Source organism: Protomyctophum parallelum, assembly GCF_964188405.1.
Source record: "Protomyctophum parallelum genome assembly, chromosome: 1".
Taxonomy (NCBI): Eukaryota; Metazoa; Chordata; class Actinopteri; order Myctophiformes; family Myctophidae; genus Protomyctophum; species Protomyctophum parallelum.
Genome location: NC_139697.1, coordinates 12594181 through 12609446, shown reverse-complemented (window position 1 = coordinate 12609446; position 15266 = coordinate 12594181). Strand labels below are relative to the sequence as shown.

The 15266-nt window shown below is 42.0% G+C and overlaps 1 protein-coding gene across 1 annotated transcript in view; it reads right to left on the bottom strand.

The window, feature by feature from the left end:
* The window catches only part of LOC310858148 (uncharacterized protein), a gene marked incomplete at its 3' end in the record, with an annotated part of 38599 nt that extends 24838 nt beyond the window's left edge, over positions 1-13761 (bottom strand). The window contains exons 1-12 of the mRNA XM_083764233.1: positions 13748-13761; positions 11164-11208; positions 10637-10770; positions 10416-10544; positions 9534-9591; positions 9211-9258; positions 9049-9117; positions 8424-8563; positions 7058-7186; positions 6619-6676; positions 5209-5289; positions 1032-1151 (exon numbers count right to left, since the gene is read on the bottom strand). Of these exons, the coding sequence (XP_083620359.1) occupies positions 1032-1151; positions 5209-5289; positions 6619-6676; positions 7058-7186; positions 8424-8563; positions 9049-9117; positions 9211-9258; positions 9534-9591; positions 10416-10484 (772 nt within the window). The 5' untranslated portion in view covers positions 10485-10544; positions 10637-10770; positions 11164-11208; positions 13748-13761. The remainder of the gene's footprint in view (positions 1-1031; positions 1152-5208; positions 5290-6618; positions 6677-7057; positions 7187-8423; positions 8564-9048; positions 9118-9210; positions 9259-9533; positions 9592-10415; positions 10545-10636; positions 10771-11163; positions 11209-13747) is intronic.
* Between the last annotated feature and the right edge of the window lie 1505 nt (positions 13762-15266).

Below are 15266 nucleotides of genomic sequence, written 5' to 3'. Positions count from 1 at the left end.
CTGCCATCTACAGTAGGAAAGCCCCTATGTTCCCTGTTCAAGGGCCTGCCATCTACAGTAGGAAAGCCCCTATATTCCCTGTTCAAGGGCCTGTCATCTACAGTAGGAAAGCCCCTATATTCCCTGTTCAAGGGCCTGTCATCTACAGTAGGAAAGCCCCTATATTCGACTAAACAGTTGAGTCCAGCCGACGTGTCATTTCAGATTGAAAACCTGAACTCGGCCTGAATTTTTCACTCAATTCACAATATTCACATGACGGCCATTTTGCCATTAAGTTAACTATAGACCGGTGCCCGGCTGTAGAGCACAGAGTCGATAACGATGGAATTTGGAGATCCATGCCCCACCCGGCTATGAAATACCTGTTACCCGTGTCAGAGTACCCGTCCACCCATCTGTCTGTGTCCCATTTATGCCCATATATGGAGATTTATGGATCTCTCTATTCCTATATATGGAGTTCTGCGCCAGGCATGCCCAAATATGGTTCTGCGCCAGGCATGCCCAAATATGGAGTGTTGTGATGTGACATGTCAGAACAGGGCAGGCCAGCAACCCTATATATATGGACCCTGGGCAGGGGCCCTGTCAAGAGTCCGGGCAGAGGCCTTTTGTGGTGGGTCTGGACAACCGTGGGTCTGACACTGGGGGTGTGGAACGCGTGTGTCGAATTTGTCGGTTGGGCGAACGGTTCTCGAGTTACAGTACATGGATTACATTTTTGGGCTATCCCCTTTTCAAAGTGCTAAACCTCTTGGAGATGGATTGCTGAGGTGGAACACAGTTACGTATTTTGGTCACCCAAGATGCGTTACTTACTCTGCGTTACAATACAATGGATAGTAGACTACAGCAGTGACAAGACAACACAGAAATGTGTGGGGGGAATCATGACTAAATTGGGGAGAAAAAGTGGTAAAAAGACGTACAGTATGCGTGTAAAATCAATGAAGCATGGAAGCTTTAATTACAAAGCCAGATGCATCTCATCAATTGTGTTTTGGTACCTCCCACTCCCAAAAACTCACCCGTCTCAGTGTCAGGGCACTCTGTTGACACTTTCTTCTCTGTAGCAACTTTACTTTCTTTACCGGACACTGGCTCTTTAGAGGTGTTGCTGGTGGTTGTCGTCTTGCCAGGGACAGGAACTGAAAAGACAAGCAACATTGAAAAAAAGAAAAGAAAAATATTTCAAATCTGATCTCACTTGGTCATCTGTTGCTCTTTGCCCTCGTCTCATCATTACATAATATTTAATAACCAATACATTGCAAAATACATTTTCACATCCATCGTCAGATTCGGGCTTAGAGACATCATCATCAAAATAATAACAAACATAATAATGCTGTATTGGCAGGAATTGTTTTGGATTCCTCAGACATTTCCAACAACAATAATAATAAACACACATAGATGTGTACATAAAAAATACAGAAAATGCATAATCTTGGAATAACGTAAAACTAAGTTTGTACGTCTTCGGTCGTAACACACTGTGTGCAAGGTTCCTACTCTTAAAGTTATAAACACCAAAAGTAGCTAAATGATGTGGGCCAGTGTCTGTGGCATGTGTTGGTTTCCTATGCTTATTTTTGTATTCTTGGTAAATGGTGCATTTATATAGCGCCTTTATCCAAGGCGCTTTACATAGATTGTGCATTACATTCACCCATTCACACACACATTCATACACCAATTGCGGCAGAAGCCATGCAAGGTACCAACCAGCACATCGGGAGCAATTAGGGGTTCAGTGTCTTGCCCAAGGACACTTCGACATTTAGACAGGAGAAGCCGGGATTCGAACTGCCGACCCAGGGATCATTGGACGACCTGCTCTACCTCCTGAGCCACAGCCGCCCCTGCCAAGAATGTCTTCTTGGCAAAACCTGATCGTTCCGTAAACCTGTTAGTTACCATCATAGTCTGTTCAACCTCCACATCATAGAGTGTGCAATCTAAGCAATGGGAGGGTTCTAATCATAATAAAGGTGTGTGGGACTAGGCCAAAGCAAAGGAATTCACATTTGCATTCCAAGCATGATTCCAAGCAAATATTTTTTTTCTTCCCAATAGCCTACCAGTAGACATGCTTTTAAATCACAAAACATGTGATATTCAAGTGTACGCTCTCATACCCATAAAAATAGCACAGATAAAAACAATGAACAAGGGCATTAAAAAAAATCACCTCCAAATGTATCAAGGTCAAGTTTTTTGAGTGCTTTGATTTGGGTTAATCTAAAAACAAAAAACAAAAAAAGACAATGATCTTGACTAATAATCATGATCACAATGTTAAAGCTGCAATCTGTAACATTTATGTTCTACCAAAGATATTAACACTTATTATGCCCCGGAATCTTATAATTAGACTCTCCGCTAGTACAAAAATGGTACTGTGGACAGAATGGTAACCAAAGTGTACGTGGTTGCCCTACATCCCCTCATTTCCCCACTTCATTTGCTGAGCTCAACCAAAATGAACCAAATGGACCCTTATGGGTTTGGAACTCTGAGAGTGTACAAATGGACCCTTATGGGTCTGGAACTCTGAGAGTGTACAAATGGAACCAAATGGCTCTTATGGGTCTGGAACTCTGAGAGTGTACAAATGGAACCAAATGGGGGAGCCTAATGCATGTCAAACTGGGGGTCCTTGAAATTATAATGGTTGATAATGATAATCACTGCTAGAGCCGTAACAATCTTCTCTTATGGGGGTCCCTGGCATATCTTTTCAAATGGGGGTCCGCGGGCTAAGTAGTGTCACTTTGGGGGTCCTTGACATGAAAAAGTTTGGGAACCACTGTTCTAAAGGGCCAGGCACCCACGTCACCCACGTCACTCACACACACAGAGGTAGTCTTGTGAACCCATTTTCTGTGATACTAGCTGGGATTCAAATCCTGGTCTCCAGTGTGACCGAGACCAACCATCTACCGCTCACTATTAAATAATAAAATAAGTTCCAGATTGCAGCTTTAAGCTAAAATAATTGTAGCTATGACAGCACTATCTGGTGCAAACAATCCCAGTCTTCTCTCCTTCTTTGATTGATGAGGTCTTGTGTTCTTGGTGGCAGCCTGTCACTCTTGCTTTTAGATGACGCTGTCACTTTGTTGCAATTAACAATGTTCCATGTATGTACAGTATCTCTCTGTGAGTGTGACCCCAATATGATTAAAAACATTTGTGACATTCGAACTAGGGATTGACAGATCCCTAGTTTTCATGGCCAATACCGATTAGTAGTGATCAAAGAGACCGATAGCCGATATTATTTTAAATTTGTTAGTTTTTTTTTACCGGTAATTGTCAAAATTAACAGTAACACAAAACGGTGTTCATTTAAGAATATTTATACGCAAATATTATACGCAGATACTTAAATTATGTACTATGCATCAGCCCAAGTTGAAATCCACCAGCCAGACACACACAGAAGCCATCACCCTTCCCCCTCTGGGGGAGAACAACATCTAATACAATGTATTTTCTTTTAGAACAATTCATGAATAAACACACGCATCGCACCCACATCATAATGTAATGTTATGTCATGTATTTCACATTGTAATATAATGTTTACGCTATTTTAGATCTATGTTCACATATTCCATGCAAATAGTGCCATACTCTGAAGACTGGGTTTAAGAAATAGTTTGATACTAAGGTGCACAACGGCTCCATAGGTCATACAGGTCATGCAGTTCCCACTTTCGAAAGTCTATCAATGGGAGACCTTGCCACCTTTGTATGGAGTTCTATCCAATAATTATCCACACACCACATGTGACTAATTCAGTATTTTAGCTGTGATGTGAGCGCACCCTCCTGAGATACAGTACATCCGGGTCCTACTTTTGTGTCACTTTTGTGTCCCTATAGTTATACTGTGACGCTCCGTCGGACTAAATCTGAGACGAAAACAACCACGAAAGTCTAATTTTACCGCTTTCCTCACAACAACAAAGCTGCGCCGCTCTCCCAAATCTGGCTGTGACAGGCCGTCTGCCCCACATGGAATACTATCGCCATTTTATTTTATTTTATAAATCCTCATTAATGCAAACTAGATTCAACATACTCAACATTCTAAATATGCCCCCGAAATATTTTACAGATATTTCGGTAATATTCGGTATCATTATAATGATAATAATAGTCTTTATTGTCTCCACATCATATATTTTTGTTGTCATGGACACTTGTACAAAACATCGTCGGACTTAAATACTGAATAAGACACACACACACTATGGAGTTCTATCCAATGATTATCCACACACCACATGGGCTATACGTTGAACACACACACACACAGCTTGGTCTACTCCTATATTATTAACACCCGTGAGACTACATGTATACTATTGTTCTGAATTGACGGTGCTTCATATTGTTTTGCTTGCCTTTGTATATAGTACTATTACAACAGTACTTTCTTTACTGTCTGTACCTGTAACTCTGTAACTGCTGTGCTGCCTCTGGGCGACTGATCCATCTATCTAAAACGGACATCCAGACCTGGACGCCCACATTTGCGGCATTCAACCAGATGAAAAACAGAGGCATGGATTTCGCCCCACAACACTGGTATAGAGGTTATGTTCTTAGCTTACGCATGTTTCATGATAACTACTTTTTATGTACAGTATGTGATGTATTGCCATGCTTTTTGTTCTTGCTTAATGTAAATCGCTCTGGATTAAGAGCATCTGCTAAATGCCTAAATTGTAAATGCACATGCATAAAGTGAGTGGCAAAGCGAGTGGCAAAGTGACTTTAATGTCGTTTAATGCAATCAGATAGGACTTTTCTGTTCGGATGTATGGGCTGTTAAGGCCAGTAAGTAGTTTTTGCCACTCAGCAGGCGTTCCCGCATAACTTCCGGGTATGATGACGTCACACGCATACCCTCTATTGCAAAGCCATGGTGGGGCCTGCATCCCATTCCTTTAAGAGTAACATTTTCCTGTGGGAGATACTCAACAACAGTGTGCGGACATTTTCTCCCTCTCCTGTACGTATATTTTTTGTTCAGCACCTGGACGTTTTTTAGAGATGTGCGTACTTTCCTTTGGATTCCATTGCATGCATTCCCAATCCCAACCCAGTAGGCCACAAAAGTATAAACAATAATAATAATCTGAGCCTTAAACATGATATAGAACACATGAGACAAACCCTAATATTTACCCAGCTTGTCTCCTGGTGTGATGGTAGTTATCAAGCTGCTCTCCTTGCGTTCCGTCCTACAGTCTTCCAGCTTCTTCAAGGCTAAAGATTGTCAGTCAAGCAATAAGTATACAATTAAACCTTTATCTGGACAATGGACATCTACAAACATGTAAGCTTTACTATAATATAGTAAAGCTTACATGTCTTACATATTATGTAAGACATGTAAGCTTTACTATAATTCTATTCCCATATATTCACCATTGTACCCTAGTCTATGACCACCCCATTCAGAAAATGTTCATAATCAGCACCTTAGAAATACCCCCAGTATGTGATAATCAACATACTAGGAAATCCGGAAGAGAAACTATGGGAGCGTTTGCTTTTTGTGACAATGATGTCAATGACGAAGGCGCACCGTGTCTGGTGGCCTTGAGCCACGTTGCGAAGGCCACCAGACCTGACTCAACGTCCTGATAACGGTTGATTTTGTATATTTAATACAGTGATAACGGGTGAATCGCCTGCTATGACAGGGTAGGTTGGTCTTCCCTCTCTGAGGGGAGATCCAGGCACTGGCATCAGTTTATTTCTAAAGCTATTGATGGGAAGTTACCACCCTAACATCACGTTGCTGCTAAACTGGACAATATATACTCGTCAGACCCGTTCAAGTGAATGTCTTACACTAGAGGTTCCATCTGTGCAGTCTGAACTGGGGAAATCTGCTTTCTGCTTCGATGCACCTACTTCATGGAACACTCTACAACAAATACTGAAAATTAACCCCAATATCCTATGGACAATTTAATAACCTGCTTTTAGACCGCCCTACCTCAATATGTAACCGTTTTTAACTTTTTAAAAGGGCTTCGTTACGCCCTCCATATTCATATGGTCAATGCCTGTGTGAAAAGTGGGAGCGATTGGTGCAGGCAATGAGGAGCTACGGCGGTGTTTCTGACAGACAGACAGACACACACACAGACAGACATTGTTAGAATTATAGTATTAGAATAGAATTATAGTATGATAAGCCAATTGTGAATATGCCTCTTATAGCACCACCATGAGGCAGATTTCGAAAATTGCATGGTGGCAAAAGTGGGAATATGAGTGCAAAGTTTCAGGGTAATCGGGACTCTGCATGCATGATTTGAGGCATTTGTTTAAAACGGGCCACTCATACTAGCCAATCAGGATGGAATATAGAAATATGACAGTCAGACTTTATCACATTATTTAAAAAAATATTGTCCTTCTGGTGGCACTATAACAGGCCAATATGAGACATTTGGAGCAGGTTTGAATTTGGCAGTATACGTGGTACAGTTTCATGCTGATGGGTCCAACGGTTCCGAAGGCGTGGCGCACACGCACGCACGCATGCACAACGCACACACAGCGGAGACAATAAAGACTTACCCTCTACGTAGGCAGACATTTCCACTGATGAGAAGAAAGCAGGCGCCAGGGTCACTTTCTATAACAGAAGGTCTTACAATTATTAAAACTATATGAGACACCAACAGAGCATCTTAGGAAATGTGTTCTAAAGATAGTTTACTTCTAGAGTAGTGGTTCTCAAACCTTACAGTTACCCCTGTAACATTTTCATCCACAGCACCCCCTGAATTAATTGTTTTTATAGAACCCGATATTTATTTCATATTATAGTACGTAAATATGCAAATCTTTTCCCCTAAGATACAGTATGTCATGAGGAAAGTATGAGAGGATATCAATCTCTATTTAGGATAGAATCTTCTATTCTGGAGGGGGGGGGGGGACATTAATCAAATCCCTTCACCAAAAATATCTACATGGGAGAAACCCTGTTCTAGAGTGTACTGCACTTCATTACCTTCATATCAGTGATGGTCGTTCCATGGATTTCTTCCATCTGTTTCGCCAAATCCTGCATCATGCTGTGAAACCTACGGTTTTCTCTATAGAAGCTGTGCGGCATCAGAGTAGAGGGATGCCATGCATTCTTGGAAACACAAACAACACTCAAGTCAACTTAAAATTTGTCCTGATTTGTCTGAAGGAAAATCTTGGGAATATTGTGTGGTGATCGGGTCCAATATTTAGTTCAGTGAACTAAAGAATGAGCTAAAGAATGGTTCAGAAGCCGTTTCCACCTTCACTTTCCCATTGGAATGAATAGACCTGCTTCCCGTCTCCTAAAAGGAATCCGATACAGGGAGTAAAACGGAGATGGTATGTCTTGCTATTTCCATCCTGGATAGTCAACTTTTGTAGATTTGTACTTCCCCTTCCTGTGGTATTTCTTGCCCATGAGTTTCTAAAGTTCCACAATGTTAAACAAGTATAAACAATCATCTACCAGTTATTTTAGGTGACACAAAGCCATTTAGTAGTAGTAGTATACAGAGGTACTGAGGCGTCCAGTTACAGACAGTATTTAGTATTTTAGTATCGAGAATTTACCATTTATTTATTACTAGAGATAGTTTCCTAATAACGTTTATAATTTCACTCTTCCGTTTAATGTTTTACTTCTGTTTTTAAAAGGTTTTACTCTCTGTATTGTAGCTCTACAGATATATTCTGATAGTACTCATTGCTAAAGAGTGTTTGTTCAGTAGCCTAACAGGGTCATCCTGCTCGGACATTGCATTCACTTTGTTTACACAAGAGCTGGAGAGAAAGGGGGTGCTGACATTATCAGTTGTGTACATCTGTAAGTCAGGAGCCTACTGCGTCTGCTGTTTCCATAGTGTGAGGCAGCTTGATGTACAAGCACACCTCATGGACTTAAGGACACACAATATACCACCCAATCCAACCTAGCCTTGCATAGCGATACTAATATCACTGCGTGGATATTAGTCTGTCCACTCTCAGTGTTAGATTTTCATTTTTTATTTTCTCCGCAATGTACCGACCCATATTGGAATACTCGGCCCTGGTTGGTTATAGCCTGGTTCCAGACAAATCTGGTTGGCCATCACCATTTCGGCGTGAAGTCCTCCCACAATTGAGACGGGCCAGACTTAATCTGCCTGGGGCAATACATTGCAAAAGCATGCAGATGAAGGCTGGCAGCAGCTACGCAAGGCTAAATCCAACCCTGCAGTGTCAAACAGGGAGGCTACACCATTGTTATAGACGTGATACATAATAAAGTAGGCTGATAAACTATATATTGAGCATGCTGACTGGAACGTTTCCATTGTATGCAACAGTGTGAGTTAGCAAATTACAATGTAGCAGCGGATGTGATGAAAGCTGAGGAGATGGCAGATGATCTTGTGGTCGGTTAGAGTGAGTTTGCAGACGGTGCAGAGATATACAAGTCTATCAGTCTGCTCCTCACAGCTGCATTCCACCAGGTGCTCCAGACCTGCAGGGATCAAAAGGTACAACAGAGTGCAACAATTAAGCAGCATGTGGTTCTACAGTTGCAGAAAGAAGCTGCATTTACTCTGATGAGCTAGGTCTGACCCTGACATTTCAGATCAACAGAATCGTTCTTCTGCCTTGAAGACATTTTTATTCCACAGACTGTGTGTGCATTCATAAAAGCACATGTGTACTTATTTTGTCCTCAGAATAATAGGTCATGCTGGCAGGAAGAGTCTGAGATAGAACTGGCTCTCACAGAGTAAGGGTCCACTCCAGGGACCCCCAGGGGTCCTTGAGGGGGTTCCACGGCCCAGGGGGGGTCCCCAATAAATTGAGGGAAACATATGAAATACGTAAGCCCTATTTGACTTTTTGACCATTTACAAAACATGGACAAATCTTTTCAAATGGGGGTCCACAGCCAAATATACACATCAGATTGGGCACCCTTGACAGGAAGGAAAATGTTTGTGATCCACTGACCTAGAAAAGGATGCTTCCTGTTGGGGGTTTCCAGGTATGTCTGTATAGTCATCTTTGTTGGTGTTGCATCTGTGGAGAAGAGATGGACCACACATATTGATTGGAAGAAGGATCTCTTACTGAAGGGTTCAGTCAAACTGCATAACTGACTTATCAACTGACCTGTGGTCAGCTTCAGAAGGTTGCCATTCTGACTCAGAGCGTCCCTTGCTGTCAAACAGTGAGGAGAATGATGAGTTCAGTTTACCACTCAAGAATAATAAGTGGTAGTGAAATATTATATTTTTTGTATAATTAATGCATTGTTGCAGAAATTCAATGTAAACGTGTTCTCGTTAGCCAATGGATAACTGTAGTGGAGGTCTGTGATCATGTGTCCTAAATCAAAAACGACTTGACCGCATGGTGCTGTCAATCTAACTGATGATCTTCAGGATTAACATTTAAAAAACATATTATAAAACAGAAGGGCAGCATCACTGTACCTTTCCTATAACTGGTACCTTTCACCGTTTCAAACACATCTGGAGGCAGGTCCACAACCTGCACACAACAAGAAAACAGCTTATCTACATCAAAGGCATTTTATGAAAATGGCCAACTAAAGGCAAAGTCTATTTTTTGTTTGTATCACTGCACCTAACAAATGCCAAACAAAATTATATATATATATATATATATATATATATATATATATATATATATATATATATATATATATATAATCTCTCTCCGTGGACCCATGAACCTTATCCCAGAGAACTGTAAGATCATTCTGATCTTGTCGATTTGTCGCTAGTATTTGGTTCTATATTTATTACCCAGAGTTCAGTGCTGATTTTTTTCCTACGTATTCTCTCCTAAAGGGGCTCCCTCGTAAAAAAAAAGAGAGCTTTTATCTCGATTGGACTTCACCTGTATAATCATGTGTCTAGGAGAGACTAACCTTTGTGACACAATCTAAATGTGTCAATAGAAGGAGCAGAGAGACAAAAATACAACCACCCCAATTGTATAAATAACATTGTGTTAACATACAGATTATGGTGCGTTGCATTATGTTATGCATTAAAAAAGAAGAAACAAACAGAAAAGAGAGAGTGTGTGTGTGTGAGTGAGTGAGTGAGTGAGTGAGTGAGTGAGTGAGTGAGTGAGTGAGTGAGTGAGTGAGTGAGTGAATGAATGAATGAGTGAATGAATGAGTGAATGAATGAGTGAATGAATGAGTGAGCGTGTGCGGTGCATGTGCGTGTGCGTGTGTGCTGGATGTTTTGAATTCATTCCCAAACAAAAAAAGGGGGAATAAAGTAGTCATTACCACAATTTCACTGTGATCAAATCCAAGTGCTCTGTGCATGCCAACTGACCTGCAGGTCCCCAGGCTGTTGTTGTTTCCACTCGTTATTGATGTTGCGGTGGACCTCAGGATCCACCATAGTGTCATTCTTTGGGCCGGGAATCCAGGAGAACTTCAGAACGTCTGGGTTGGTGTATATCTGGGACAACACAGGAACTACAAATCTCAAGCACAAAGAGCCTTTATCCAAGCTGATGTGCATCTCTGTATAAAGTGGTGGTGAACACTTACATAGTAATTGCGACAGTGGTCAGGAGAGTGGAGATGGTTGGCGACTCTGCCCGAAATCAAGAGCTCACACACGTGACACAGGTAAAACAGCGAGCCATCCTCTGAATCCAAGCACAGTGTCACCAGAGACAAGCCTAGGAGGGAAGCAAATACAAAAAACACGTCAACTACACACAAGATAATCTCAGTCTAATATAATAGGGAGACTTTGTCCATTGTAAATTCAATTAAAGATCAAGAGCTTCATGTATGTCCTTTTTGTAATCGATTATCGATGTATAGAAAGGCCTAACCAGGGACTCAGCGTGCAAATTAGCCTCGGCTATCAACCCCACATGCAATGAAACAGTTTTTTATAACTTAATGTACTGATATTTTATTGCCACCTTCAAATAAATATATAAATAGATATGTTTGTGGTCATCCTTTACCTCACATTCTGGTTTAGATATTCTGGTTTTTGATCGTTTGTTCCCTTAAGTATAGGACTTATGAATTTATAACACACGCATACACACTTTACTAACCTACTTGCGGGTCCCTTCCCAGAATGTCAATGTGGTTCACAAGAACTGTAAGAGAGAGTCAGTCATGGAAAACATCAACAATGCACAATATTGAAAAACAATTTTCATACAACATTAAATGTATTGAAGAATTAAAAATTAAATACATAGCTGGACAAATACAGAGAAAACGTAAAAGTCAGGGAAAGAAAACGTAAAAATCTTTGCATGTCTGCACATAATGTACTGGCTATGATTTTCAATTTAGGAATTTGGCAGACGCTCTTAATCCAGAGCGAGATCCAGTAAGCAAGAACAAAAAATCGTCATCATGAATCATACGTAAGCTAAACAGTGGATGTATATAATGTAACTATGCATATACCGGTATACTATATAGTGCTATGTCTACATTAAATGCTATCTCTAAGTTAAATAAGTTGAGTCTTCGCATACGCTGCCCTGTAAGGTTGTCGGGCTAGGGCAAGTGCTACGGTAAGTGCTACGGGCCAAGATGGAGTCTGAAGAGGTGGGTCTTCAATGATGTACAATTACAATACACATGTTATGTACCATTAAGTACACAGCGTACACAGCAACGATATGTGCACAAAGACAGAGAGAAAGAGAAAACCAAGGGCTCACCGGAGACTTACAAGTCAAAAAAGTTAAAATAGTAAAAGGTGCTGCTAGATCAGACGAGATAAGACATTAGATTAAAAAAAGGGAGATCCGGGCACTCAGTGTTAAAAAGAGGGAACAACCAACATGTTTCGACATAAACGGTCTTCATCAGGGCTGAACAATACGTGCATGTTTGCTTATCTTGCCCATCCATACAAGGCCTGCCCTTCCCTGACCGCACACATACATACACACACAAAAGCAGGGTGAGGTGACCGTGCACTAGGTGAAGTTGGAACACTCGAGTGACAGTTTGGTTTTGTCTTTAGGTCTCACAATCACCATGTTTAAGTATTATGCTTCCACTCATGCTTCTACACACTGAGACAAATAATTAAGATAACGGGGCGGGTTGACAGACGTGGTATGTGTTGTTTGCATCTCTCTGTTTCCATACTAGGTTTCTACTAGGTTATCTTCTGCAACTGTGTAGCCACAAAACGCACACACGTGTGTAACCCTATGCTGTATACACAGGTTGGCTGGAAGGAGTTATGGGATTGTTCTCTTGTTTCCTTTCTGTTCTGGTGTAGAGGGTAAGTGGTCGTGCTAAAACAGAGCAAGTGATATTTTTCCTTACTACAGGTGATACAAAAGTCTAACCCTTGGCCATTCACATGGATTTATTTAATCTATTTTTGTTATTACATCACCAGTTCTCCAGCACGGTATCGTTCTTTCTTTAGGATAAGGATTATTCCGGAAAGGAAGAGGTTACACGTGTGTAGCTCTCTGTCTCTCTCTTTCTCCGTGTGAAGACAGTCACATTCAAAGGAAATAGAGCATGCACCTCCACTCTAGCCCAGGTGCTAGACAAAAGGCAGTACAAGAGAAAAAATAGAGTCTGCAACACTGGTATGAAAAACTCAGCTCCACTGGTTTATTTGATTCAACGTTTCGATCCCTTAGGATCTTCTTCAGGAATAGTGTGACAGGGAATGGATGTGTACCTATATACAGGAAGGGGTACAACTGATTGGCTCTAACGATGGGTGGTGACTCATGCCACCTAAGCCCAAACCAATTAGCCAGTTTCCAATGTCACAATAATAATAAACCTGAAGCTGAGTTTTTCATACCAGTGTTGCAGACTCTTTTTTTTCTCTTTTTTTTCTCTTAAGACAGTCACATTCCCCATGCATTTTGGATTGATTGAGCAGTTTATTTGAAAATGAATTATAAGGATAAATACACAAGTAAGACCGTAGGCTTGTTTCCATTGTGGTCCTTTTGAGGAAGGGCTGTACCCTTCTCACTGCTTGACTACTCACTGATTGTCCATGCAAAAAAGTGCACCCCATCCTGCCCTCCCCCCATTATCTTGGGATGTCGGTTTTGCTATTTTAATATTATGACTCGCCCTTTTGTGAGTGCATTTTTTTGCGCCCTTCATGCGAGTGCATTTGGGTAAATTAAAAATTAAAGTAATACTGTAATTAAACTATCTCTCTCTCTTGTGTCTGATATTGTTATGGAATTGATATACTATACGGTGATATGCAAGATTCATAATTGCACATTTTGTATATTTGAGTGAATACTCAGACATATGGTTATTAGACAAATAGACAGATTAGTTAGTCAGGCTGTTTGCTCCATGTCATGAAAGAGGCTAGTTTTTAAAAACAACAAATGGTTGTCAATTGTCATGTGAGTTTGCCTATATAAGCAAGGGTAGTTGTCGATGTCCCCTCTTGACCTCACACTCCAACCGTCCATGGAACGGAAGTCCATGGACGGTTGGCTTTTGCATGGCCCATCTTCACAATAAAGGACCACTATTTATGTACTTCTGTCTGTCATCATTGCGATATAAACATTATCTCTCTCCCCATCTATATAATCTATCTAGCTCTCTATTATACTCCTTCTCATGGCTTTCCAAAATAAAGCAGAAAATGACAAACAAAAAAGATCTTACCTGGGCGATAGGACACTTCTGAAAACCAGAGGAAGAGAGCATCCAGAAAGAAAAAGAAGAAAACAGAACAGAGGTTACAGGTTAATGAATACAGTAACTGTTGTAAACTCTAAGTACTGGACCCTCGTCTGTTTTGACAGACAGGTAGTGTGTGCAGGCTGGGGTGGTGTGTGATAATCCGGTTGAGGTATTCATTTGTGTTGAAATCCCATGCGAGATAGACATTGTAGCTGTGTAGAGGAACTTGGAAGTGATGTTGTTACAATACCATGTGTGCGATTTAATGACTCTTTTGTATTATCACTTTGCAAAGTGACAATACAAATTCACGGAAAGCTGCGAATCAGGCTGAAAACCAGGCTATTAACTAATCCCATCACAAGTCATTTTAAATAATCTGATTCAAGTTAAAAGTGTCTTTGACGTTTATCACATACAAAACCTTTATTTGCCCTGGGTAAGAGGAGTGATACAAGCCTGAATTTTCCCTGGGTGAGGGGTAGTGCTGCACGATCCTTGCTCAAATGTGAATTTTGATTTCCTCCACAAGAAATAAGATCACGATTCTATTGATTGTCTTTGGTCTGTAGTTGCTAAACATTACTACGTTCAAAATGTGGCACCTGGAGCCAACTAATGTGGAGGGAGGGCAGAATCCATTTCTTGCGACCGACGGCCGTCGCGACGGACCTGTCCGTCGGGGGGTCCGCCGGTCCGTCGGGGGGTCCGTCGGTCCGTCGGGGGGTCCGTCGGTCCGTCGGGGGGTCCGTCGGTCCGTCGGGGGGTCCGTCGGTCCGTCGGGAGGTCCGTCGGTCCGTCGGGGGGTCCGTCGGTCGGTCGGTCCGTTTTTGCGTCGCGACCGTCGGTCGCAGGGTTAGGGTGGATGGATTCTGCCCTTGCTGCCCAAATGGTAACTCTGTCATTTCTCTACCGTTTTGGACGGGGGTGGTCTCTTTGGAATCGTGTGGCCCCCCTGGAGGTTTCTATGGGGGTCTCGAGGTTCGGGGACCCCTGGGGACCCCCACGGACCCCCAAATGGTAACTCTGTCATTTCTCTACCGTTTTGGAGGGGGTGGGCTCATTTGAATCGTGTCGCCCCCCTGGAGGTTTCTATGGGGGTCTCGAGGTTCGGGGACCCCTGGGGACCCCCAGGGACCCCCAAATGGTAATGTCACCTGTGGACACTAACTGTAATTGTCTCGCTGTCTCGCTGCTGCGCTGCGCCGCACAGACAGCAGCTTGTGTCAGTTGTGTGTAACATGTGCGTTCGTGCCGTGTTGCTGGTATATTATTATTATTATATTTTTTGCGCCGCCGCGTTGTCTCGCTGCTGCGCTGCACAGACAGCAGCTTGTCCTTCCCAGCCTCCCCGTCCTGGACGGCGCAGAACAGCGTTGGATCGCCGGCCGCCTATCGTTGATCGCCCGCCGTCTCCTCGAGGACCGCCGACGCAGATGGTTTACTGCTATATGCCATAGTGTTTATTATAGCTACTATTATTACACACTGTGCTATTATC